This window comes from Gopherus flavomarginatus, chromosome 6 (assembly GCF_025201925.1).
Source record: "Gopherus flavomarginatus isolate rGopFla2 chromosome 6, rGopFla2.mat.asm, whole genome shotgun sequence".
NCBI lineage: Eukaryota > Metazoa > Chordata > Testudines > Testudinidae > Gopherus > Gopherus flavomarginatus.
Genome location: NC_066622.1, coordinates 109,644,252 through 109,670,597, shown reverse-complemented (window position 1 = coordinate 109,670,597; position 26,346 = coordinate 109,644,252). Strand labels below are relative to the sequence as shown.

Genomic DNA, 26,346 nt, shown 5'->3' with positions numbered 1-26,346 from the left:
TTGCTTGTCGTAATGAATGGCCTTGAGTTGCCTTTAGATGAAAGTTTGTCCCATATGATATGAAAGCATAATGGAAAAGGAGTTGTAAAGCTTATTCCTTCAAGAAGTCCTTTTGAACCCTCATGTTGTTTTGAGCAGACCAGTCTGCAAAGGGGTAATTTATAAATAAAGCTTGTGCTGACTACCCCTGGGAGAGCCAGGTTCTAGTTTATGCAACATTTAAAAGGTAACTTCGTTATGGTTTTCTTTGTAACTACTTTGTTTGCTTAAATACCTACATGAGCAAGTGAAACTAGTAACCTTAGTACTCACCCATGGTGTCTTCACAGCTAGACTTCTCTTACTAATGACAACACTTGGCTGCAAACAGTAGTGGTTTTAGCTGGAGAGTATTCTGACCTTTGACTTCCACTCAATGAACTCCTGGGACATGTAGTTTATTAGTCAGGTAATGTAGATTGTCCATGTAACCAGTTAAAATTTAAAACATCTTAATTTATTGGGGAATATTGAATTAAAGGATGGAGTTAGATTTTCTGCATTGTCTTTTACACTTACGGACAGAAGATAGATTTTTTTTATTTTTTTTAAATGAGGGATTTTCAAGAGGACTGAATGAAGTAGAACTTTTTCTAGTAGTGCTTTGACATTGAGTGAGGTGATATTGGAACAGAAATAATTTGACTTTAGTAGATAGCCTTAGGCCAAAAAGTATTCTGGATTGATCTGTGTTGTGAGTGATTAGGAAACTCCTTGAGCAGGAGCTGAGAGGATGGTGGTAGAAGGATGTTGTTTGTTTTATATAATAAAGGATTTCTTATTAACCCTTGCTCATCCACCAGGCAATACTGGCCTCTTGTGTACAATATAGCAATCCATAACTGGATTGGAAGATTATGGAGGGGAGACTGTTGTGCAGGATGGGGGACAGTTACCTTTTTTCTCAAGAGTCAGGTATTAGTTACAGCCAAAGACAGGTTCTTCTTAACTGCTGAGGATAGGATAACAAGCAATGGGCTTAAATTGCAGCTAGGGAGGTTTAGGTTGGACATTAGGAAAAACTTCCTGTCAGGGTGGTTAAGCACTGGAATAAATTGTCTAGGGAGTTTGTGGAATCTCCATCACTGGAGATCTTTTTTAAGAGCAGGTTAGACAAACACCTGTCAGGAATGGTCTAGATCCGGGGTTCTCAAAGTGGGGGTCAGGACCCCTCTGGGGGTGTGAGGTTATTACATAGGGGGTCAAAAGCTGTCAGCCTCCACCCCAAACCCTGCTTTGCCTCCAGCGTTTATAATGATGTTAAATATATCAAAAAGTGTATTTAATTTATAAGGGGGGTTGCACTCAGATTCTTACTATGTGAAAGGTGTCACTGATACTAAAGTTTGAGAATCCCTGGTCTAGATAATATTTAGTCCTTCCATGAGAGCAGGAGACTGGACTAGATGTCCTCTCAAGGTCCCTTCCCAGTTCTATGATTCTATAGAGGGTTCTTGAGGCCCCTACAATTCCACACTGCAACGGTTAAACCTTCCGTTAAAAAAATGGAACTGATCAAACTGGGAATCTGATAAGGGGAAAGGGTACGATTTACCCAGTGTGATTATCCAGTTTGTATGCACGTATCATTTCTGTATCTGAAGTTAGGAATATTGACCATGTATCTACTACTTTGGGTGACAACCACAACTAGCCTTTCAGGTACAACAATGAAAAAGCCAGACAGGGCTGATGGCCCATCAGAAAGACAATGGACTGTGAACAAGTTTAGTATTTCTGTGGATGCTCCAAACAGCCTGCAACTAATGGCTGTTATGACTCTGCAGAGACATGTGACTGTCACCTGTTACTGGACCCCACCTTGGAATGCCAGTGTTTTTCCACTGGAAGGCAAAGGGTTCCCACCACATACAAATATTATATAAGGCAGAGGAGTGACATCATCATGGTTCTCTTCTGCCTCCTTGCCCAAAGAGTAACTGGGAAACACCTGGAAACAAGAACTGAACTGGGAAGAGTTGAGCCCAGGCTGGAAGGATGTCTAACCTGTTAGTAATAATACCTGAAGTTTCAAGCTGCAGGCCAGTGCAGTTGGCTTTCAAGAATCTCTGTAATCTGCCTGTGACAACATTTAGGGTGAGAAATTACTATCTGTAGTCAATTTCTTTAGTGAATCCAGCTTAGTTTGCATGCTTTAATTTGCTTAGTAATCTGCTTTGTTCTGTTTGCTATCCATTATAATCACTTAAACTCTGCCTTTTATAGTTAATACATTTGTTTGGTTTATTATTAAACCCAGTTTGTGCAATTTCTAACTGGGGCAGGGGTCAAGAAGGTATGCATATCTCTTTTCATATTGAGGAAGAGAGTGAATTTTTAGGGGCTTGCACTGTGTAGATTTTTCTATATAGTGCAAGACAATAAACCTTTGGTTCTGCACTCCAAGGGAGGAGGGCATCTGAGTGCTGGGGCAAGTCCTTAAGCTTAGGTTTCCCAGAGTTGTTATCAGAGTCTGTGTCTTTCTGCAGGTAGGTATGGCCTTGCCTGTGTGTGTGCAAGAGGAGGCTTAAGAGCCTGGCTCAGCAAGTCAGGTTAAAGGGGGCCCACGCTGGCAGAACAGGCAGCCTCAGTGGCATCTCTGCATGCCAAATGGCACCTTGAAGGGGGGCAACCCATCACAGAGCTGAATGGTGCTGTTCCTGAGGAACTACCTGATTAGCTAAGACATACTGTATCTATGCAAGCTGATCAAAATAAAAGGTGCCTGATGCACAAATGCAGCCAGGCAATCACTAGTTAGTCCATCTTATTAGAATGATTTATAGTAAAAAAAACTACACCTCAGCTAATTAGCTGCCCTGCACTCGAATTACAAGTTATTTACTGCCAGTGAGCAAAACCAGTAGCAGTGGCTGATTTTGGAATATTATTGTACCAACAGCCATTCAGACAGGAATTTGTCCTTGCAAAGCTGTTCAATGCCTCAGTCTTTATTTCTTTATGGGATTCTTCATTGTCCTCACTGAACATTTTTGCCCCAGGAGTATATTAATTTAACTGCAGCTGATGGAACAAAGTATGCCATGGGGAGAACAGCCCATATACTCTAGGTGGGAGATTCCATTTCACATGCGTACAGAACTCTGTGAATAAGAGGAAAACCTCCCGTAACCTAAAAGTATTATATTATCCAGCAGTTCTGACAGAAATGAAATCAGGGTTTGAGTACAATGTAAAACACAGCTTTACAGAGCTCAGGAAGCTGAGGCATGGGACTATGCAGATTTTTATTTAAAAAAAAATAGTGTGTGTGTGTGTATCCATTCACACACAAATTATGGATAGTTTACAGGATTCTGACAAGTTAGCAGAACAGTCTCAGCATCAGAAAGCTTGTGCACTGCTGAGTTTATTTATATATAATGTAATCTGTACAAAGAGCTACGTCGTCTGTTTTCAAGATTCTGTGGAGAGTCATTGAGACAGCCAAGCTCCTCCTACATCACCATAGATTGCTCATTCTGGTTCACTGGTGCTGTTACCTATAACCTAAGTAAGACATCCCCTGACATTGGTCATTGCTATTAGGATAGCTTTAAAAGGATTGAAAGAGACAATTTGGAGCAATAATTTACTTTACAAATATTTTTTCTTCATATATCTGTCATTATAACAGAACAATGCCTAAAGAATGTGGGAAATGAAACTATGTTTATTGCTGGTAAACATTACATCAGATATTTCTGGATATTTGACAGCATTAAAAATTATCTGAATTATATGAAAATGATTAAATGTATAATGATTTTACTCTTATTTTAACTTTGCTTTGTAAATCTTTTGGTTTTCCCAGAGGCAGAGTCACTGATCAACTGTTAAACCTCAGAAGCTTATAAAAATTACTATCCTTCTCCTTTCCCACACAGCCTCCCTGCCCCTTGCCAAATTGCTTTGGCATGGAAGCAAGGACAGACATTTGTAAAACAACCGCCAGGGACTCTAACACTTGATTAGTGTGGTATGATTTGTTTTTGATGAACCTAAGTTACCCATGATTTATCACTTTATTTTTTTCTAGGTGCTTAAAAAAATAAAGTCTATTAATCATCCTAGCAATTTATTACATATTACGATTACTGATCTGAAATTCTGTCTTCCCCGCCTCCCTTCATAAACACAGGTCTACCTTTTTAAAAGCGTTTCTCCTTTTCCAATCCCCTGGACCTCCCCTGTCCATCATGAGTTCACATGAATTATTACCAATGGCTCCAACAGTTCCACTAGCAGGGAGATGGCAGCAGCTGTCTTGATCAGAATATGCAATCTAGATTTTGTTTTCTTTAACCTGTTCCATTGTGATTCTCCCTCTTGACCTCTCCCTTTCTTAATTAAGGGCCCAATCTTATAAGGTGCTGAGCATGGGTGGTGGGTGAAACTTCCCCTGGAGGAGGCTAGCTTCTTGTCCCACCTCTTCCGCTCACAGCCCCGCTCACACTCCACCCTTGCTCTGTCCCAGGCCCTGCCCTTGCCTGCAGCTGACTCACCACTCACCTTTTCACACCCTGGCTGCAAGGTTCCCCCCCTCCACTGACCTCCTCCCCTGCTTGCCTCCTCATCCCCCCACCAGGCCCCCCCATCTGCCATGCAGCTGGCTCGCTGCTCACATCCTCACCCTGCTGCTGCCCTCCCCCATGAAACCCTCCCCCCTTTTCACCTTAAAGCACTAATAACATTCCCCAAGGGAACGGAACAGGCAACAGCTAGAGATCAATTGCCAGATGGATTTTCCTCTGTGTGGCAGGGAGTTTGGTGTATACAGTATAGAGAGAGGAAAAACCAGGGTACCTGCGCTAAACTGAAGCCTAATCTCTCCTTTTGAAAAAATGTTTGTCACTGACAGCCTGCATTAGGGCAGTAGTTTAATAACTTTTCTTACACAGAATTTCCTGCCAGAGTTGTTTACTTAAAGTGGGTTTGAATAAAACCACTAGATCAAGAAATAAACTCACTGGCTATGTCAGCTCCTCCTTGAGCGAGGTTAGACAAAAATACTTCTGCTGGGTACAGAGAATAACTGATGGTCCTTTGGAAACTGTTTTTAACCCCAATAACACATTTTCCTACAAAATAAAACCAGCTGAATGTGGCCAAAGACTTCCTGGGCATTGGCAAATGCCTGTTAAATGGCTTCATTACAACTTTAATGGCCCTTGAACAGTTTCAGTGATCTGCTACTACTGGTCTGGAAAACTTTTTCACTTGTGTAAAGTTTCTCAAGGATGAGGGACCCTCTCTCCTCACCCCCCCACCTGCAGCTCATGCACACACAACACCCTGTAGGGATGGGGGGCTGAGGAGGAGCACTGCCGGCAGCTGCCGAGACCTCCGAAGGGGGGACGGAGTGAAGTGGAGTGGAGAAAAGGAAAGGTGAAATAGATTCAATGTGTGTAATGGCTGAGCCATTGAACTTCCCCATGTTAAGTATTCTCAAACCTCTTGTCAAACTCTCTGTAATGGGCTATCTTGATTACAAAAGTTTTTTTTCTTAATTAATTAGCCTCTTAAAGTTGGTAGGACAACTCCCATCTTTTCATGTTCTCTGTGTGTGTATACATATCTCCTCACTATATGTCTCATTCTATGCATCCGATGAAGTGGGCTGTAGCCCACGAAAGCTTATGCTCAAATAAATTTATTAGTCTCTAAGGTGCCACAAGTACTTCTGTTCTTTTTGCGGATACAGACTAACACAGCTGCTACTCTGAAACCTAACAGCACATACTTCATCTTCTGACTTCACCCCCACTTCTCCTACTAGTTGGGCCCAGTCACAGCCTGAGGTCCATTGTAACTCACCTTTTCTGGGCCTCATCCTTCTGCCATTGCAACCATTCAATGTACGGTACCACCTTAAATGTTCTAGCTCACTCCCTAATTTATGTTGTCCTGTGTTACAAGAAGGTGGACGCTATGGTAGTAATTAGGATAGCTGCTCCTCATATACAAGTGTGAATAGCAGGTATTACCTTCTTCATATATCTGAAGGCCAGAAGGGACCATCATGATCATCGAGTCTGACTCCTGTATAACTGAAATCAGAGAACCTCACCAAAGAATTAGAACCTCATTCACTAATAGTAATTTTTGTAACTCTCAAATTCACTGTGAATCTCAGTTATTTCAGCTAGTCATTTTTTGCAAGAAATATATTCATTTTCCATGTACCAAATGATAAAACGTCTCAGAAAAAGGGAACCAAACTGATGCTATGTTTTCTTCAATGTTAGGGGAGCTGCAGTGTTGCCAACCTCACCATTGGAAAATCATGAGTCAGACCCCCCAAAAATCATGACGTTAAAAAAAATCCTTTTGATTTTTAAACCAATAAAATATGGGGTCTATTTCCCTTCTGGTTTCTGAGCCTTTAAGATGTTCTCAGGTCACACATGTGGCTGACAGCGGGAGCCCCAGTATCCTAGTGTCCCCTTGAGGAGGGTCTCTTGCTGTCAGCCCTGTCAGCTCCAGAGCTGACTGATAACGGGAGCCCCAGCCACTAGGGCTGGCAGTGATTTCTCAGTAAAATTATTAAGCCTGACTCATGATCTCAGGATAGAACTCTCAAATGTCAGGATTCTTTTTTCAGCATGGCTGGGGAAAAAATCCTGACATTTCAGAGTTCTATAGCAAGATAATGACTCTGTTACCCGGGGTGCTTTCAACCCAAAGCTCTTGGTAACTTTTACTCTGTGCAAGGTGGTGTCAGGAAATAAATCAGGGGAGACACGGCTGTCTGACCGATAGATGGCTGGCACAAACAGGACAACACAAGAGTGCTTTCACGTAAAGCTAAAATTTACTTAGTCTCAAGCACTTACACACATCCGCAACAGGTTAGTAAAACACCTCCAACTCTTGATAATTACCAAAGCTATGTGTGGCTCTCGAGTGACACAGTGGCAGGCTTCCTGTGGCCAAATCTTCCATCTGCAGGTGGGGACCGCAAGATGTATCCAGAGGGAGAGTCCAAACGAGTCCAAAAAGAGTCCAACTGCCTCAAACTTTTTCTCCTTATTTATACAATAGTAATAGAATGACATGTCCCTTAAAGAAAGCTTGTTAAGTAGGCAGTTTCAATGGTCAAGCAAGAGGCTCCTTCTGATTATTGATTAACCGGGTGTGGGTTTTTCCAGAGTTTGCAGCCTTGAGGCCCCACTAGACATTCCTGGGGCACATCCTGCTCTTCAAAAATGCATGTATCAGCCACTTCAACACAATTCTTACCAGGAAGGATGCAGAGTCATGCTGCCCTTTCTGTGGCACCCCAAACCTCCTCCCCTCCTGCCTTGGTCAAGATGAGACAGCTGACTAGGCTGCTTTTAGCAATAAGCCGTAGTCGTTTCAGGCACTTTACTGGTTTGCCAAAATCTCCTTGTACAACTCAGGCTTAATTTTCTTTGAAATCACAAGAGTTGGCATGTCTGCTATAACTCCATTTGACATACATGCTCCTCCAGGTGACATAACTGAGAGAAATGCATATGCAGGCAAGATGGGAGTTATCAGTTGCAAACACTTCTTTATGCAGAAACCAGGATGTTAAATAATTCCTCTTGTGGTATGAAGTATGCAGAAATGGCACAATCCTAAAGTATAATTTCTGATTAATTTTGCCCTGAATTAAGAATTGTATTTAGATGAGCAACTGTAGCTTTTATTCTCTTGCACTAGGATTGAAAAATCCCATTGCTGTTTAAGTGTCAGCATCATGATGCAAAACACAATGGAAGGTGTTTCATGTATCAGCATAGTAATGCAGAAAGCAGACTTGTCTAGGAGAAAGCAGACTTGTCTGGCAGAAAAGTAATTTTGGGTGTCAATATGTTAAACTCTGTTGGGAGGATAGGCAGAAATGAGATGGACTGTTGTCATGCTGGAAGATGTTGACAGGTGTTAAGATGGAAGGTGCTAATTGGTGCTATCAAACTTGTTGCTTGATCCATAAACAATTGCAGAGATGCTTGAAGTGGTAACTGTACTAATCACATGGCAGAAGCTCCATGTGTCCACGCTTTTGGTTTTCTGATTTCCCCCCAAAATCAATAGGGTTGAAGCCATTAGTACCTAGAACATTGCCTGGAATGTTGGAATTGAGTGGATGTGGCAGTCAAAAGATATTGTTTCACAAACAGACAGACAGCAAAGAGTAGTTGAGTTGACTGTAAGTCCACCACGAGCTCGGTCAAGTGTATATTTACACTCTGACTCACTACTGCAATACTTTATAGTTTTATTCCAGTGGTTATAGTGCAAATCCATCAGCATAAAATTGGAGTAACACTGGTAACTCAAGCTCTGCCTACTGCACAGCTCAGGAACAGAAGCTTTTGGGGCTTAAACAGGTATTCTTTCTAGGAGCACAAAAAACATCAGTATCTATAATGAATTCTAACTAATAATTTAATCACTAATAAAGACACATTTACACTTGTCACATAGATAGCTAATTCAGAAAGATACTACAATGATGAGCACTAATAAAAACTGTAAGATTACCACAGCTGTGAACTGATGAAAGAACATTGGCAAATCTTTTTACGCATTCCTTTCCCATGGTTCAAGGTAATCCAAGCCAAGATGTGCAAAAATTTCTTCCTCACTTTTGGCTTTGAGAAATATCCTCTGTAAAGGGAGGGGGGAAAGGTTAGTATGATCATTTTTGATTATTTAAATTAATGTGTTTGCTTTTTGAAACTTAGGTTAGTCATTTTTTGCCTTCTCCACCCTCACTCCCACCCATAAGCAACTCTTTTTTCTATTACCACATCAATCTGCACAGTGATGACCTCAGAATGTGGGAGACGGTAAGCAGATTGATTCCTTATCCTGCAAAAGTGGAGCCAAACTGCTTGTTGCTTTCAACCCCAGTGACTAGTTTACATCTTTTTGTGCTGATTTACATTTCAAGGCTAACTGCATAAGGATTAGGACTTCATTTTTTAAATGAAAGTTAAGGTTTTCCTCCAGGTTCGACTTTCCTAATAAGCTCATCAGTGTCATATATATGAAAATAGCACTATTCTCAAAAGATGTGTTCAAGCCAATTCCACACAGTTACACTAATTATGGGCAAAACTCAGCATGTCAGAGCCTTCCTAATTCCCATTACTTATACAAAGAAATGTCATGTGCCTGGAAAACTGGGCTGGAAATTTTGTGGGACTAGGCAGCTCCAGTTAGAATTTTTCCCCAGTAAAGTTGTTACCATAAAATTCACATTTGCTTTCACATATGGGTATTTTATATTGTATTGTAACATGCTGGCACAGAAACCAGGAGTAAGCATTTACTCTTTAAAGAAAGAAAACTAGAAAATCTGACAGCTAAGTGGTATGGACAGCTAAGTGGTAGTTGTGTATTGTTTTCATAACTGTGGTGCTGTATCAGTTAAAGATACAAAGCTTGCAGTGCAGATGAACATTAAAATATAGTGTGGACCCCATCTTTGAAGAAGTTACCACTATCACCTGGGAGTGCTGTATAGTTCAGATGTGCTTTAATCAGAACCCCAGATCTGAACCTCAAACTTTGGGTCCATTAAGAATCCAGGGCCAGAGTCTCTGGTCCACCAAGTTCATTTTGCAAGGGCAAAATGAACTTAACCTGGCTGGAGAACACAATGGGGGGAAGGGGCACACAGGGGGGTAGGGATGAAAGACTAGGACGAGATCTGGGGAAGAGAAGGAAGGGTAGGGAGTGTGGAAGAGCAAGATTTCTCCACACCTGGATTCTTTGCTCATAAAAGGTTTACACCATCAGCACAGTTTAAAGTTAGGCCTATGCAACTTTCAGTCATGCCAGGGCCAGGTAAAACAGAATCAGGGAGCTACAATAGGGTCCCTGTCAGCCCCACCCTTTCTGGTGCCCAAGCTTTGCTCATTGGAGAATTGAGCACCCAAACTTGAATGTGTTCCATATTTCAGTTGGGTCCTACCTTCAGCATAGATCCAACTGAATCAAAGTCTAAGTGCAACACTTTCATTGTTGGGGTGTTTGAAATTAAGATCTGGATCCAATTTTTGCAGCTTGGGCCCATATTTCTTTGACACAGATCAGCTTCAACAGCCAGGTCAGTCAAACTAGCAACTTTCTTAACAGCTGTTTTGCAGGACTATAGAACAGAATGAGACAGTTCAATGTTCTAGAAAGGTTGTGAGGGCTAAATCAAATGGCAGAAGTTAGACACTTAAGAATGAAACTATAATCCTTTAAAGTTTCAGTGAACTCAAAAGGGGAAAAGATATGTGGTTCCCATTTCACCATTTCAAAATTATCAACCTACTAACAAGGTATTTATGTAAAGTTCTCTCAGTTTGCAGTTGAACCTATTCAAGGAACCTAAGTCATTTCTCTCTCAGCAAATTACTGTCACATTGTGTAACAGTGTGTAACATGTGTTTAACATTTTTCTGAACTGGAAACATAAACTTATCTTAATGTGCAAACATCCAGACAGTCTAATTAACACTCATTTATGCTCTATTAAATAAATAGTAAGTATTTATTCTATATTAACTGTATATAATTTTGAATATATAGATATTTTTAGAAACTGTGCACAAAATTTTATAGCCAGATCTCTTTAAACCCATTTACTTTTTGTTGGTCTCTATTTTCCTGGTGCAGCCTGTCTACACTGGTTCCTACCAGGCATGGGATCTACTTGGTTAAGTCATGTAATCCAATTATTTGGTCTTTATTCCACAGTTTTGTTACTGGGAATGTTTGTGTACCAATTGCACTGCACTATGGGCCTGATCCAAAGCCCATTGAAGACAGTGGCAGCCTTTCCACTGGCTTTACATTTGGCCCTGGTGTAAACAGATGTAGATCCATTGATTTCAATAACGCTTTCCCCGGTTTAGACCTAGTACTATGTATATTGATGGTTCATGATTTGTACATAATGGTAACAAAACTTCACAAGGTATGTAGAATTGTTTACCTCATAACATAACTATGTCTGTATGTCTAAGGAGATATCCTTTGCAAGTAAGTTACAGGGGAGGAGGGATAGGTCAGCGGTTTGAGCATTGGCCTACTAAACCCAGGGTTGTGAGCTCATGCTTGAGGGGGCACTTAGAAATATGAGGCAAAAACCTGTCTGGGGATTAGCCCTGCTTTGAGTAGAGGGTTGGATTAGATGATCTCCTGAGGTCCCTTCCAACCCTGATACTCTATGTTAAAACTCAAGGGAAGGATTTGGCCCACTGGTTCAGAGATTTCTTTTGCTCCAAATGGAAGAAGCTTGATACTCATTTTTGTTTTAATAAGAAGAAGAAGCATGGAGTCCTGATTTTTAATGGGGGAGGAGGACTGTCCAACCTCCAATTTTTGCATGTGAAGTTTATAGCATATAAAACATCCAAACACTGGCAAGGTGCCCACAGGCACAGAGTTGGAAATCTATTTTCTACAGTATAAATATGCAGCAATTATCAAGCATCAATTTTAATTATAAGTTAAAAATTATATCTGCAATAACAGAGGCTACTTTTCAAACACAAGCCCATTGCTTCTAATGGAAGAAGCTTGACACTTGTTTTTGTTTTAATAAGAAGAAGAAGCATGGAGTCCTGATTTTTAATGGGGGAGGGGGATTGTCCAACCTCCAATTTTTGCATGTGAAGTTTATAGCATATAAAACATCCAAACACTGGCAAGGTGCCCACAGGCACAGAGTTGGAAATCTATTTTCTACAGTATAAATATGCAGCAATTATCAAGCATCAATTTTAATTATATTAAAAATTGTATCTGCGATAACAGAGGCTACTTTTCAAACACAAGCCCATTACATTCCATTACTTTTTAAATTTAGTTTAAATCTTATGTTCTGAAATATGCGAGAGAGATACAAAAAAACCTCATTAGAAAAAGATATTCTTTCCCATATGGGGGAAATGTAGAAATGACAGAAAAGACAAAATCTAAGAAGACAACAAAATGAGAACACCTTAAGTATCCCTTAAATCTTCGCCCAATACTATAATGGCATCCCAAATATTTCTTCTCCAGAAAATGATATATTACAACTGAGTTACAAAACATCAGGTGTGCAGCCTTCCAAAACTGCAACACATTTCCAAGCAACAGCACTACTTTCTGGGCTGCTGCAGTACTTCTGGGAATAACGTCAAAAACCTAGTGGCACCTACCATCCACTATTATTTGAAATGTGGGAGGGTAACCAACTAGGTATGCTGATGATCGTGGTAATTGGAGGAATGCACATTTTCCTAAGCCTACTTGTCTCCTTTCTCTCTTTATTGAGTTATTTCTAAAAGGCAGGATTTTGTCACTCACTTGTGGATAATGGAAGAGAGGAAAACATGAATGGATCACAGCATATCTGCAGCACTGTCTCACAATAGATTAAGATGATCAAATATTAATTTTTACATAAATGCTGAGTGCACTGTGTTTTGACTGTATAATAAAGATTTTTCAGTTTAACAAACTGATAAAATCATCCAATTAAAAAATCAAAAAGCAGGCAAAATAATGATATTTTTCCGCCTCCATGTGGGAGGATGGGACTTGGATGATTTTTTTTTAAACATCCATGAATAATTGCAGAAACCCGAGATGTGTTCTTAAAATGTGTGGCCATCTGTTATGGATGGTCTTTAGTGGAAGCACTTCATGTCTTCTGGACCTCAAACTACTTGCCATTTCTGTTGCACAATAGAATTGCACTTTTAAGTTTGTTCTCTCACCCTACTTACAGAAATAGCATGTTTATGAGTACTACTCATCTCATTTGCTTGACAGGAATTTTTTAATACAAGAAGTTGATGCTGACAACTGTTCTTAGTAGCTACAGCCCATGTCTCTAAATGAATCTCTAGTTGGTACCTGCCAACTACTTTAGCTGTTTGAGTGGTATTAATGTAAATCATAACCTATTATGCTGCCTCTTTGTCAATCTGTACTGAACTAATACAATGATACATATTTGATTATTACAATCAGCAATCAACCCTGTTCTTTTCCTTTTTGTTTTTCCCCTACCCCTGGGTCTCCCCCCAGCTCCCTCACACACTCCTTTTTGCTCAGAAGTAGTAAATAATGAACTGCCTGTCTTCTTATGAATTTTTTGCAGCTTTTTACCAAAGTTCAACAGAACCAAGCTGCATTCCCAATCATCATAATCATCATCAATTAAACTTACAAAAAACAATGGGTTGTAGCAGCTGATATCTCTTGCCTCTTATCCCATTTGATCAATTCTGTTATTCCAGTGGATGGAAAATATTAAAATTGTGGTTGCAAACATGACCATTAACTACACTTAATGCAGATTAATCTACCTTCCAAATGTTTTCTTGTGTGAATTGCTACTTCTTATTTTTCATTTTGGCATTAATGATCAATAAGATCTTTTATAAATTGTGAAGCACTATTTGATGATTTCCTAATTCCTGATTCCCAAAGTTCAATCAGATGTCATGCTATTTTTATTATTACCTTTTTAAAACTCATTTAATTCTATGAAACCAGCTAGACAAAAACATCAATATCTAAATAAGAATTATAGTATTAGTTAAATAAATCATATGGGTGTGCTGCTTTTGGGAATGAGAGGCAATTTTTGCAGGGGGTTATAGATATCATTTAAATAACATGAAGAGTTATAAAGCATTCTGGTTCTTTCCATATCTGTGGCTCACAACTTCCTTCTTCCATTTTATAGAGAACTTTTGTATGTAATATTAACCTTTTTTTGTCCAGTCTCTTGGCTAGGCCAACACATATACAGACCTACTAGTTCCTCAGCTGGGGTGACCAGACAGCAAATGCGAAAAATCGGGATGGGAGGGATAGGAGCCTATATAAGAAAAGACCCAACAATCGGGATTGTCCCTATACAATTGGGACATCTGGCCACCCTATCGTCAGCATGTAAGGGGGAATTCATCCAATACAATACAGGTAGAAGGGTAAGATGGTCCAAAGAAAGCAGAGATTGGTGAAGATCACCATGTGGAAAATAGTTTTTATACAAATAGAAAGCAAAGGACTTTCTAAAATATTCAAATTAAAACCTGCCTGTAGATACTGTCCAATAGGTCTAGCTTATAAGAAACCCACAATTTCAGTTATACTAAGCTAGTTAGATGCTTGTATGAGTTACTTTTTAAGAGTGCAAGTTTTGTAAAAGGGTTTAAGGCACAAACATACAGTGTTGTCCTTGAATATCTGGCATGAGATTATGATTCTTTACCTGGTCTTCTATTTCTAATAGGTTGTAGTCATTGCAAAGACACCCTGACCTGTCAACTGCGTTCACTCAGGTAGCATTCAAAATAGACACAAATTCACATCTGTTCCATGCAAACCTACCAGTACATCTCACTATTATTATAAATAACATAGAGTAAAAATACTGAGCAAAAGAGGTACTAGAAAATGTTACATAAGATAAACATCCCTCACTATAGGACTTTACCTCAGATTGTTTCCCATCTCAGCAGTTCAGAAGTGAGCTTGTATGCCACGACTTAACTCATAAAATACCCACCTAGCACTTACAATTTCATAGCACCCAACACACATCATCCAATTAATAAAAGTGGATTTAGTTCTTGCAAAAGATGTCAAACTAACAGCACTGGAAAGTGAGGTCCTCAGAGTAAGCTCTCACACATTCCTCACTTGCTTTCCTTAATCCTGAACAGGAGTCATCTGGTGGAAGGATCAGATGTTCATTTTTTCTGTACCCATTATTTAACTAATTGGCTTATCAGAGGTACTGCTAATTAAGATGATAATACCATCCATGATGAGGATTAGACCCTAGTTCCTTAGAAAACAGTAGACTAAGACCACCAGCTTGGTTCACATAGGCCACCAAAAAGCCATCAGCTCTTATTTTAAACTACACATACTGCCCCTCACCATTACCCTTCAATATATTTGGGAGTCTCATACTTGATCTTGCTTGGCTTATACAGCCAAGATCTTTCTCAGAGTGAAGCATCTGGTCCCATACCTCATTTTTCCTACAATTAAGGTAGCATTGGCTCTATAGCTGCTGAAACTATTAGTCCTGTAAAAATGCAATGGGCACAGTATTGGGTTACATTATCCCATGGAACCTATAAAATATGGAGAAGGTGGAGGCAGAATGCCAACTGGGATACAAGACCCCTTGAGGCCCTAGGCTTTGAGGTCTATGAAAGATCTGGTTCTCACATACTTTTTTTTACTGAGCAGATTGTGGAGGAAAAACAGAAGAAATATTTTTGAGAATAGTGTAGCAAATTGCAAAGAAAATATGCAGTGTTTAGCCTAGCTTTGACTTTTAGGTGTGCATCAGAGAATATCATGCATTTACTCATTCCAGTCTTCCCTTTGTATCCCAAAATGCTTACATATTCTGAAATGAGAAACTCTTGCGTATAGCGTTCTTAGTGATTTTCTCATTTAAACCTGATTTACACTCAGTAATTTTCATGTACAAGGTGGTATGTGACATCTACCTACATTAACTTAATTAGTACACATTTCCATTCATTTTAAAAATTAAAAAGTTAAATTTAATTGGCAGCATAATTATTACTATTTTTACAGTATTTTCAATATATTGGATAAATACCAGGCAGACAATATACTCATAACAGCTCCAGCACTACTTGAGTCATCACAGTGGGAGTAAGCAAGACAGTAACAAATGAATAGATAGAAAAATGTAGATGGACTGCCATTTACAAACCTGGGAGTCTACTGCTCAGTGTGCTTGGAAATGAGCTATTTTCAAACCAGTTTTGTCCCATTTTCCCCTTTGGGTATGTCTACACTACGAAATTAGGTCGATGCTATAGAAGTCGATTTTTAGAAATTGATTTTACACAGTCGATTGCATATGTCCCCCCTAAGCGCATTAAGTTGGTGGAGTGTGTTCTCACTACCATGGCTAGCATTGACATACGGAGTGGTGCACAGTGGGTAGCTATTCCACAGTTCCCGTAGTCTCCACTACCCATTAGAATGCTGGGTTAAGCTCCCAATGCCTGATGGGGCAAAAACATTGTTGCGGGTGGTTTTGTACATGTTGTCAGTCGCCTCTCCCTCTGCGAAAGCAACGGCAGACAATCATTTTGTGCCTTTTTTCCTGGGTTACCTGTGCAGACGCCATACCATGGCAAGCATTGAGCTCGCTCAGCTCACCGTCACCACTGTTATGGGCAAGTCTACTGTGGGGGTTGCTGTGATCCAAGTAGCCAGCAATCATTGATGTTCTGTTATCAAGGGTAGTGACTCTGGGAAATGTACGGGTCTTTTTAGATTTTAGGTGCATTATATTCCTGTCCTTTGTCGCTGGTGAAGAAGTCCTGCAGCCGTACATTCCAGTCCGGTTGGTGCTGTAACACCCCATAGCTCTTCTGTGGTTGACATATGTAACAGCTCCAGGGCTCTTGCTCTTTTGCCTTGGCCAAGGTACCTTGCCCTACCAGGACCTCCAAGCATTTGACACAGAAGCACCTGCAGCAGCTCCTTGCCTTTGCAGCAGTAGGACTGGTACCTGTCCTCGTCAGACATGTAGCTTGGCAGAGGGTTCTGGGAATGTCTTCCCTGCCTGGCTCCTAGCAGCCTCCAGGGCATGGTGTATGGCTCCACCACCTCCCCTCCAACTCTGCTCTCCTGCTCCCCAGCGATGAGCTCAGGGGATCTGTTCTGGTCCTCCTGGGTGCTGCTGGCAGACATGGTACTGCTGTTCTGGGAGGGCTCCTTGGAATCCTCCTCAGTGAAGTCGATCAGGGGCACAAGGACAGACATGGCCATCCTCCTCTTAGAGCACTGAATGGGAGCCAGAGACTCCAGGTCATTCTCTTTAAGTTTCATCTCATGGAGATTCAGTCCTGCCTGGAATATCATGCAAGCTAGAGCCTTTTGCCTCAGGCTGCTCTCCTGGCAGTACCACGTGGTTGCACCTACCCCAGCCTACCCATTGCTCCCATGGCTCATGAAGCCTGGACAATAGTAAGGAGCAGTTCAACTATAGGCTGAGCAAGTGCAGAATGGTGGTAGAATGTGCCTTTGGACATCGGTGCTGTTGGTCAGACCTCAGTGCAACCAACATTCCCATTGCTATTGCCGCTTGCTGTGTGTTCCATAAGATCTGTGAGAGTAAGGGGAGATGTTTATGGCGGGGTGGGAGGTTGAGGCAAATCACCTGGCATCCAATTTTGAGCAGCCAGACACCAGGGCAATTAGAAGAGCACAGCAAGGCACGCTGAGCATCAGAGAGGCTTTGAAAACCAGTTTCATGACTGGCCAGCCTTTGGTATGACAGTTGTATGTGTTTCTGCTTGATGCAAACCCGCCCCCTTTGTTGATTTTAATTTCCTGTAAGCCAACCAACCTCCCCCCTTTCAAAATAAAGTAACTATTGTTTTGAAACTATGCATTCTTTCTTTCTTAATTAAAAAGAAAAATGAGATAACGGACAAGGTAACCTGGTTGTGAGGGGGGAGGAGAGAAGGACAAGGCCACATTGATTATTGTAGCCACACTAAAAATCAAACTGTTTGAATGACAGCCTTCTGTTGCTTGGGCCATCCTCTGGAATGGAGTGGCTGTGGAACATGGGGAGGAGGGTAGGCGGTTATACAGCGGATGCAGCGGGGGTCTGTGCTCTTTTTGGCTTTCCTGCAGCTCCAACAGACACTTCATCATGTCCATTTGCTCCCCCAACAAATGCTTCATCATGTCCATTTGCTCCCACAACAGCCTCAGCATCATGTCCTGCCTCCTCACTTCCTGCTCACTTAATTCTTTCCTGGCCTCTGCCACTGAATGCCTCCATGCATTAAGCTGTGTCCTATCAGTGCAGAAGGACTGCATGAGCTCAGAAAACATGTCATCGTGAGTGCTTTTTTTCACCTTCTAATCTACAATAACCTCAGGGACGGAGATGATAGGGGGAGCGTAGAAACGTTCTACAGCCTACGATTCTGGGGGGATGGCATGGTCACCTGTGCTGCTGAGTTCGCCATGCTGACCAAACAGGAAATTACATTAAAAAGTTCCCGGGGCTTTTCCTGTGTACCTGTCTAGTGCACTGGAGTTCAAAGTGCTATCCAGAGCGGTCACAATGGAGCACTCTGGGATAGCTCCCAGAGGGTAATACCGTTGATTTGCGTCCGCACTACCCCAAATTTGACCCAGCAAGGTCGATTTTAGCACTACTCCCCTCATTGGGGAGGAGTACAGAAGTCAATTTTAAGAGCCCTTTAGGTCGATGGAACAGGGTTGGTTGTGCTGATGCAGTCATTTTTAAATCGATCTAAGACAGCTAAATTCGACCTAACCCAGTAGTGTAGACCAGGCCTTTGGGAAAACATGGTCTCCCTAGGATACTATAATGCAGCTCAAATGTATCTTGCACAGCAATTTGCACACCCTCTGTCACTTTACTATGAATATATCTTCCAAGATATGTCAGTTTGATCCCTTTACAATATCTATTCAGAACTAAACAAAGACCTTGCAGTCTTTGAGATTTGAAACTACTTATCCAGATGTGAAAGGCCAGTGCATTAAATGGCAAGTTACAGGAGTAACACACTGACATCTTCAAAGATCTACAATTTAAACATTAGACCATGAGTGATTGGTTAGAGCAAAAGTGCAAGGCTGTTCGGTTATTTGTTCTCTATCTGCCCTCCCTTGTCCAAATAGCATCCTCACCACTGACAGAAATATAAATATCTATAAATTATCTATTCACTCACTGCAATTCTCATTTAAGGGTAGCAGGGCTACATGAACCAAAGCACAGTCATCCGGTGGAATCAATCAAGATGTCCTAATAAAAACCGGAGTCTGGGAATTGGAGTAACTGTAGATTGTTATCTGAAAACATCAGCTCAGTGTGCAGCGGCAGTCAAAAAAGCTAACAGAATGTTAGGAATCATTAGGAAAGAGAGAGATAATAATACAGAAAATATCATAAAGCCACTGTATAAAGTCCATGGTACGCCCACACCTTGAATACTGTATGCAGTTCTGGTCACCCTATCTCAAAAAAAGATATATTAGAAATGGAAAAAGTACAGAGAAGGGCAACAAAAATGATTAGGGAGTATGGAACAGCTTCCATCTGAGGAAAGACTAAAAAGAGTGGGACTATTCAGCTTAGAAAAGAGACAACTAATAGCAGATATGATAGAGGTCTATAAAATCATGAATGGTATGGAGGAAGTGAATAAGGAAGTGTTGTTTACCCCTTTATATAACACAAAAACCAGTCACCCAATGAAATCAACGGGCAGCAGGTTTAAACAAACATAAGGAAGTACTTCTTCACATATCACACAGTCAACTTGTGGAACCCATTGCCGTGGGATGTTGTGAAGGCAAAAGTATAATGGCTTAAAAAAAATTAGATATGTTCATGAAGGATAGATCCATCAATGGCTATTAGCCCACATGGTCAGGGATGCAACCTCATGCTCTTGGAGTCCCTAAACCTCTGACTTCCAGAAGCTGGGACTGGACACTTAGGCTTGGATCGCTCAATAATTGCCCTGTTCTGTTCATTCCCTCTGAAGCATGTGGCACTGTACACTGTCATAAGACAAGTATCAGAGGGGTAGCCGTGTTAGTCTGGATCTGCAAAAGCAGCAAAGAGTCCTGTGGCACATTATAGACTAACAGACGTTTTGGAGCATGAGCTTTCGTGAGTGAATACCCACTTCGTCAGATGCATGTGACGTCATAAGACAGAATAAATGGACCATTGGTCTGACCCAGTATGGCCATTTTTATGTTCTTATGACTATGGATGCAGAAAAACAAGTGGAGCATTATTATTATACTAATCAAATGGAAACCTAAGTAATTGCCAAGGGTAAACAAAGCTAACTAGAGAGCTGAAATGGCTAGTTTCCTACAATCATAGTCTAACTGGCAAAATAATATACGTAACTCACTTTGGCACCTACCAAATTAAGCATTCAAATGTGAGATGTATTTGCTGTAGAAAGAATCACAGTAAAAACAAACAACTTGTTAGGGCACCAGCTTATTTCTCATCTGAATGTTCTTTTTTTACTTTTTAAATAAATTAGGATGTAAGATCAAACTTTTCAGTCAGAAAAAAAAAAAAAACTTTGAAGGTCCCAGTCAAACTATATGAAGTCTGACTGGTAGGCATTTCTGACCTGACCAAATGTTCATTGTAACAGGCAAGTATTTATAGGCTGAAGTTTTTTTTAAGGTAAGTAAGATGAACTAAGGGAAACATGGCAAATGAGAAACATAAGTACCGTGGATGCAGTATCGATGTTATAAATAATATTGATAGTGTTTAACTGACTTCCGTTGCCTCTGCCAACTAAGCCATCTTCACCAAGACTACTGATGAAACACACCGGCGAGTGTAGATTACACTAACATTCTAGGACTCTGAGGAGCCATTTTTAATTAAATCAGCCTTTTACAAAGGGCTTCCCTTTTGCTCCAAAATATGGCATTTTCCTAAAATCATTCTGGTCCCAGGATGAAGATTACTCCATCTCGAATTTTCCCCTTGTTGCATCTCTTTCTATTTCCTGTTGGTTTTTGTTTGCCCCTTCCCCACTCTCATCCCAGTATCTCCTTCCCTCTCCTGCCTTCGGAGAGTCTCTCATTTCCTAGATCCTGTTATTTCTATCTTTCTATCTCTCCAGCACTTCCACAGTTCTTCTTTCTCCTCTGCAAGGCTCCCATATATATATATATATATATATATATATATATATATATATATATATATATATATATATCCCTTTCAGTGTTGCAGTTCGTTTTATTTCCAAATTAAAATGTACTTAGATATATTTGTATTAGTAGGGAAAGAATCATCTGCCTTCCCAATAAAGATCTTTCACTTGCTCGTGTGTTCATCTATGTTAATATGCAAACACTCTTGATGAGCTAAGGCACTGAACAGTGTAGAAGGGCTGATGATTTTTGCACAGGATAAAATTTATTTTCTTTAACTTATGCTTAAAAAGAAATCCTCCTGATGAAAGACTCACTTGATACTTGAACAGCATGTGCAAGCCTCAGACTGCACCCATGATTTCTTTACCTGCTTCGGAGATTTTTAAAAACATTATGTAATTATTTTCAGACTCACACCCCTGTGTATCACCTCAAAGGAATTTAGATATTCGACTAAAAAAAGATTCTATTTTATTGCAGGAAAAATATTTGGAAAACACCTTGTCTTCAACAAAAAGCACTGAAGTTTTTATATTCTGTTATAGCTTTTCTAGTATTTTTTTAAAACTGCTGCAGCTCTCTTCAGCATATCCAGTAATTACACTTTACAAGAGTAGGGTTATGGCAACAATAAAGTGGCTGCCTCAGACCACATAACATCTGTGAAAATCTTAGAGACATCAATAATGGACATAAGAAAGTAAGCTTCAACAGGTGCAAGAGTCACCATTATCAGTGTGCTTATCTGAAAGAACAGAGAAGACAGGCACTGTCAACGTCTTTCTAAAAGGTAACTGCAGTTCACAGATTTTTTGCTTGATGTATTGTTATTAAATGTAATATGTGACATTAGCCTAAAGCAATTTCTTCTAACCCACAAAGGAGTGAGAAAGAAAGAAAGAAAGAAAGAAACAGTCTCTCAAAAGCCTGAACTTAGTCCCTTTTTCAGTTATCAGACTTTTAAGGAAGAGGGAGTATTGGGCTTACACATCAAATTCTGCAAAAGCACAGATGAGATTTGCTGGAGGGTAAAAGTTAAAAACAGACCAAGAAACAGACACTTTTCAATTATCGTAGCAGTTAACAAAATTGGGTGAAAAGTTTCACATATAAAATTAAACCAGCATCCTTTTGGCCCCCTTTGTAGGGGGAAAAATCATTTGAGGGTTACATTTTGTTGCGAGGATTTTTGCCTACCAGAAATTAGAAACAGTTCTTGGGTACAAACCTATTATGTGTGTGTGTGCACGCACACCAGTTATACTAATGCAATTCCAGTTATTTCATATTTTGAGAGCCAAATGAATGTTCCCAGGATTGACAATATACAAATCCACTAGACAGAGAGAAATAGAGTACAGTAAAAACAATATGCCACAGAGCAGTGAAAAATGCTCTCTCATGTAGAAGTTATGTTTTGGGAGCTGGAAGGCAAAATATCTTGATTTCCGTGTCTTTCTTTTTGGAGAAAGAATCACAAATGGAGCACAATGAAGGATAGCTTCAAGAACAACAGTGAGAATGGAACTGTTATAATAATTTAGTTGCCTACCATAGACAACACTGTAACAAGGGGTATATAAGGGGAGATCGGACAAGAAAATAAGAAGTTTGTACATGCATTTGGCTTTACAAAACTGTAGATATGGGGTAGTCAATTATTTTTTTTTGCCAAGGTCCAAATTTCTTGGTCAAGGCATAGTCAAGGTCCAGACTCCAGGGAAGAAAATAAAAACAAAACAGCAAGTAGTAAATAAAAAGATTTTGTGGTCCATTCAAAAGCATCTGGTGGTCTGGATTTGGCCCACGATCTGCCTGTTGATTACCCCTCGCTTGGAACAACTGAATAAAAAAAATGATATTTTCAACATTTCTTGCTTTAAACTATATATGAATATTTTTTAATTCCTGTTCCAATTTTTTAAAGAAAATACAATCAGGCTGCTTTTCTAGTCATACAAACTTGGTCAGCCTAAAAAATTACAGCAAAAAAGAACAAAATGACCCACGAGATAAGGTATCAATACTTGCCATTGTGTTGAGTGGTGAAAAAATTCCCAGAAGAGATGCAGATAGCAGCAAACTGTTACAACTATATGACATGATATAATCACAGATTGCTGTAGTCCTTGTAAACACTTGTCAAAGGGAAGCCAAAAATTACACTGCCACCCATGTTTTGTCATTGCAAAATAAATAAAAGTCAATTAACTAGGGAAAATGTGAAAGCCTTTTTCTTTAGACTGCAGTGAACTGCATGGCCTTTTTGTGAACCCTAGCAAATAAGACTCCTGAAAGCCTGTAAGCAGACTTCTGCTGTTCACCTCAGAGGCCTGTTCTGCATCACAAGCCCCCATTAGGCTCCCAACCAAAAGCAAGCATGAAAACCATTAAACACTGAGGTGACAGAAAAGTCAACCTCTGGCAAGAACAGTGTTCCTTCAAAAAAAGGTAATGTTCCAAGCCAGACCAAAGCATAGAGCTGACTAGGAGGTTTTAGATATGAGGAGGCAAGCACTACTGTCAAACAGATTGACTCTGAAGGAGTACCTGAGAGAGAAAAGGAAGGGTGAAGAGAACATATGTTCAATATCTGCTGCACACACTTCCCGTTCCCAGATAAGGGTCACTTGGAACAGAGGCAATCAGGCTATATGGACCAAGTGATAAAACATTAACCAAAGTTCACGGCACAAATAATTGGACATTCCATTTATTGACATTCAAGTTTTATGAGTTTCAAAATAGCACTTTGAAATGATTATTTTCTTGTTCAATATTGATTTCAATTAAACTTATCCTAGAGTTAGGAGCCTGAGGAACTGGGGTCCCCCACCATCACCAAAAAAAGCACTTACGAAAGAATAACATTAATGAAAAGTTCAAAACGGGAGAATGTTAGTAAGAGAATACAATAGGAAAAAATTTGGACTGAGGAGGGCAATACTGGGGGACAGATTAAATATAAACTCATAGTACACAGCTGTGGCAAAAAAAGTAAACTATATGTAACTATACACACATAGACACAGCCCAGTAAAGCAATCATAAAGAAGTAGTATTTTTTCTATATATAGTGGATTTTATTTTACTGGGGACAATTATTGGCCTCTAGTGTGTTGCTATGTCATTTCACAAGCAAGTGAAACACCGATAATGAGCTGGGAAGGTAAGACTAAAGAAAGTAGAGAAGATAGCCTAATTTCAGAAGGTTTAGAGGTTCAGTTAGATGCTTCCCAACTCCTTGGCTCAGCTATCTATAAGACCAGACTAGAATCTCATGAAGCTGGACATTCAGAGTATTTTAGCATATCTACCTCGGCTTCCAGATGAAATCAAGAAATGAAGGGGTGCACACCAGAAATGATGGAGAGGGAAGTGGAAGAAATTTCTTCACATCCCAGGAAGGGTTCTGTTACAGATTGGACACAATATGCACATTCTATCTGATTGTCAAGTATCAAAGGGGTAGCCGTGTTAGTCTGTATCCATAAAGTCCAGTCTTTAAGGTGCCATCGGACTCTTCGTTGATTCTATCTGACTGGGTTCATTAGCCCTAGAAGAAAGGGTTATATGCATGATTCAACTCTGCAAGGTGACTCTGTAAAAATAGCATTGTGGGGTTGTAAATTTATCATGTCTCAATCTCTTCCAGCTCCAATATGCTCACTTCACAAGACTTTTTCGCTTACTTCCCAGACCTGAAGCAGAGCTCTGTGTAAGCCCCAACACCAGTCTCTATCTCCACAGAAGTTGGTCCAATAAAAGACATTACCTCACCTCATCTCTCTATTATCCTGGGACCAACGCAGTTACAGCAACACCGCATATATCCCTACAAAGTCATTCTGGGATCCAAAAGTCAAGCTGAGTTTTGCTTCTTGCATGTCATCACTAGTAATATCCTGCAGACCAAACAGTGCCCTTGCTGACACCTGTGAATTGTTAACTAAGCCATGAACTGCAACTGTGCAATAGCTCTGAAAGTTCTAACCTACATAGCTTAAAGAAACCACATGACAGCACTGTATGAAAACTGTAAAATACTAGAAAGTAAATGATATCAAGAAGGGGAAGACTGTGTTGATCAAACATGCATCTCAGCAAATTTATATTTTCCTAATCCAAAGGACAGTACATTTGGGTAAGAATAAGGATACATTTCCTGATGGTATTATGAAGAACATTTGTTTATGGCTCCCTCATGTATAACCGAAGAGCTCTTTCCACTGCTTCCCTGGATATGCAGCTTCATGCTGCCTTCTACTTAAACCAGAGCCGATCAGGCATAACTTGAACCCTAGACTATAATGCTCTTTGAGGCAGAGACTAGGATTTCATTTTATGTTAAGGTGCTAGGTACAAACCTTAAATAATAATATACTGAAGAGGGGTGTAATCCTACCATCCAAAATCAGATAACATTCCCACTGACTTCTATGGCAGGTTTTGGTCATAGAAATATATGGTTGGTCATGATGACCTACAAAGTTCCTTCATGTCTATGACTCCATTTTCTTCCAGATGATGGATGTGAGATCTCCTCTAGTTCTACTGTTCAGATATCCTTAGAGTTGAAGGTTAAACTTTGGAAACATGACTCATGTAACCAGCTACCATCTCTCCTTTTACTTTTAAGATATTGTAGTTTTGTGGTAGAAAACAATCAAGTCAGAGCTCCAACAAAGTTAAGTTTGACAGTTTTACTCTAGTTGCAAATGACATAAAATTATGTAAAGCAATTATAGAAAAGTGCCTTTCAACTTTCCATGAAGTGCAAGTTTTAACAGCACTTTCTGCAAGTCTTTATTGTTTTTCTAAAATGGTGGTTAAAGCTTTGTAACAATTGGCTAAATCCTCCTCTTCAGGTGTGACTGTAACAAATACCTTCATAATCAGAACCTTCTTCAGCAAACTAAATGACTCATTCCTTTATAAAACTGTAGCTATGTTGGCAATACCAGAAAAAAAACCCTAGGAATTAAAAATAAAGCTCAGTAAAATGATTATCATTGAAAACTAGACACAATGCTGACATTCATAGTAAATATCAGTTAATTTTATGCAGCAATTATCTCCCATGGTAGAAAAACTGGAATTAATAAAATGAAAAGCAAACCTCTCTAAGAACTAGAGTTGGTTGGGAAATTTTCATATATATATATTTATCAAAAATGTGGATTTGTCTGAAACAAATCTTTTCAGAGAAACACACAGTTTTCTGAAAAACTTTAGTTAGGAAGGTTTTTCAGGTCCAGGATGGACGAGCTGGTCAAAACCCCAGAACAGCCAATAGCCCAGTGGCTAGGGCACTCACCCAGGTTCTCGGAACTCTGCTTCAAGTCCTTGGTTTGTATTAGGAAGAGCAGAGCAGGTTTCCCACATCCCAGGTGAGTGCTCTAACCACTGGACTATTAAACTGTTCTGAAATATTTATCTTGCTCTCTCATTTTTTCATGAAAAATTTCAGAAGGTGTCAATTTTGTCCTGCCCTGGAATGAAAACAAATACTGAAAGCTCAAAATGTTTTATGAAACATTAATTCTGGTTTCCTGGCCAGTCCTACTAAGGACC

At 40.0% G+C, this 26,346-nt stretch overlaps 3 protein-coding genes across 3 annotated transcripts in view; 1 reads left to right on the top strand and 2 right to left on the bottom strand.

Moving 5' to 3' along the window:
- LOC127054065 (uncharacterized) overlaps positions 1-26,346 on the top strand; it is a 193,565-nt gene that overhangs the window by 156,108 nt on the left and 11,111 nt on the right. The gene's annotated exons all lie outside the window — the stretch shown is intronic.
- LOC127054524 (uncharacterized) overlaps positions 1-26,346 on the bottom strand; it is a 266,838-nt gene that overhangs the window by 231,636 nt on the left and 8,856 nt on the right. The gene's annotated exons all lie outside the window — the stretch shown is intronic.
- Positions 6,952-26,346, bottom strand: part of DNTT (DNA nucleotidylexotransferase) — a 158,321-nt gene continuing 138,926 nt past the window's right edge. The window contains exon 11 of the mRNA XM_050959508.1: positions 6,952-8,679. Within this exon, the coding sequence (XP_050815465.1) occupies positions 8,593-8,679 (87 nt within the window). The 3' untranslated portion in view covers positions 6,952-8,592. The remainder of the gene's footprint in view (positions 8,680-26,346) is intronic.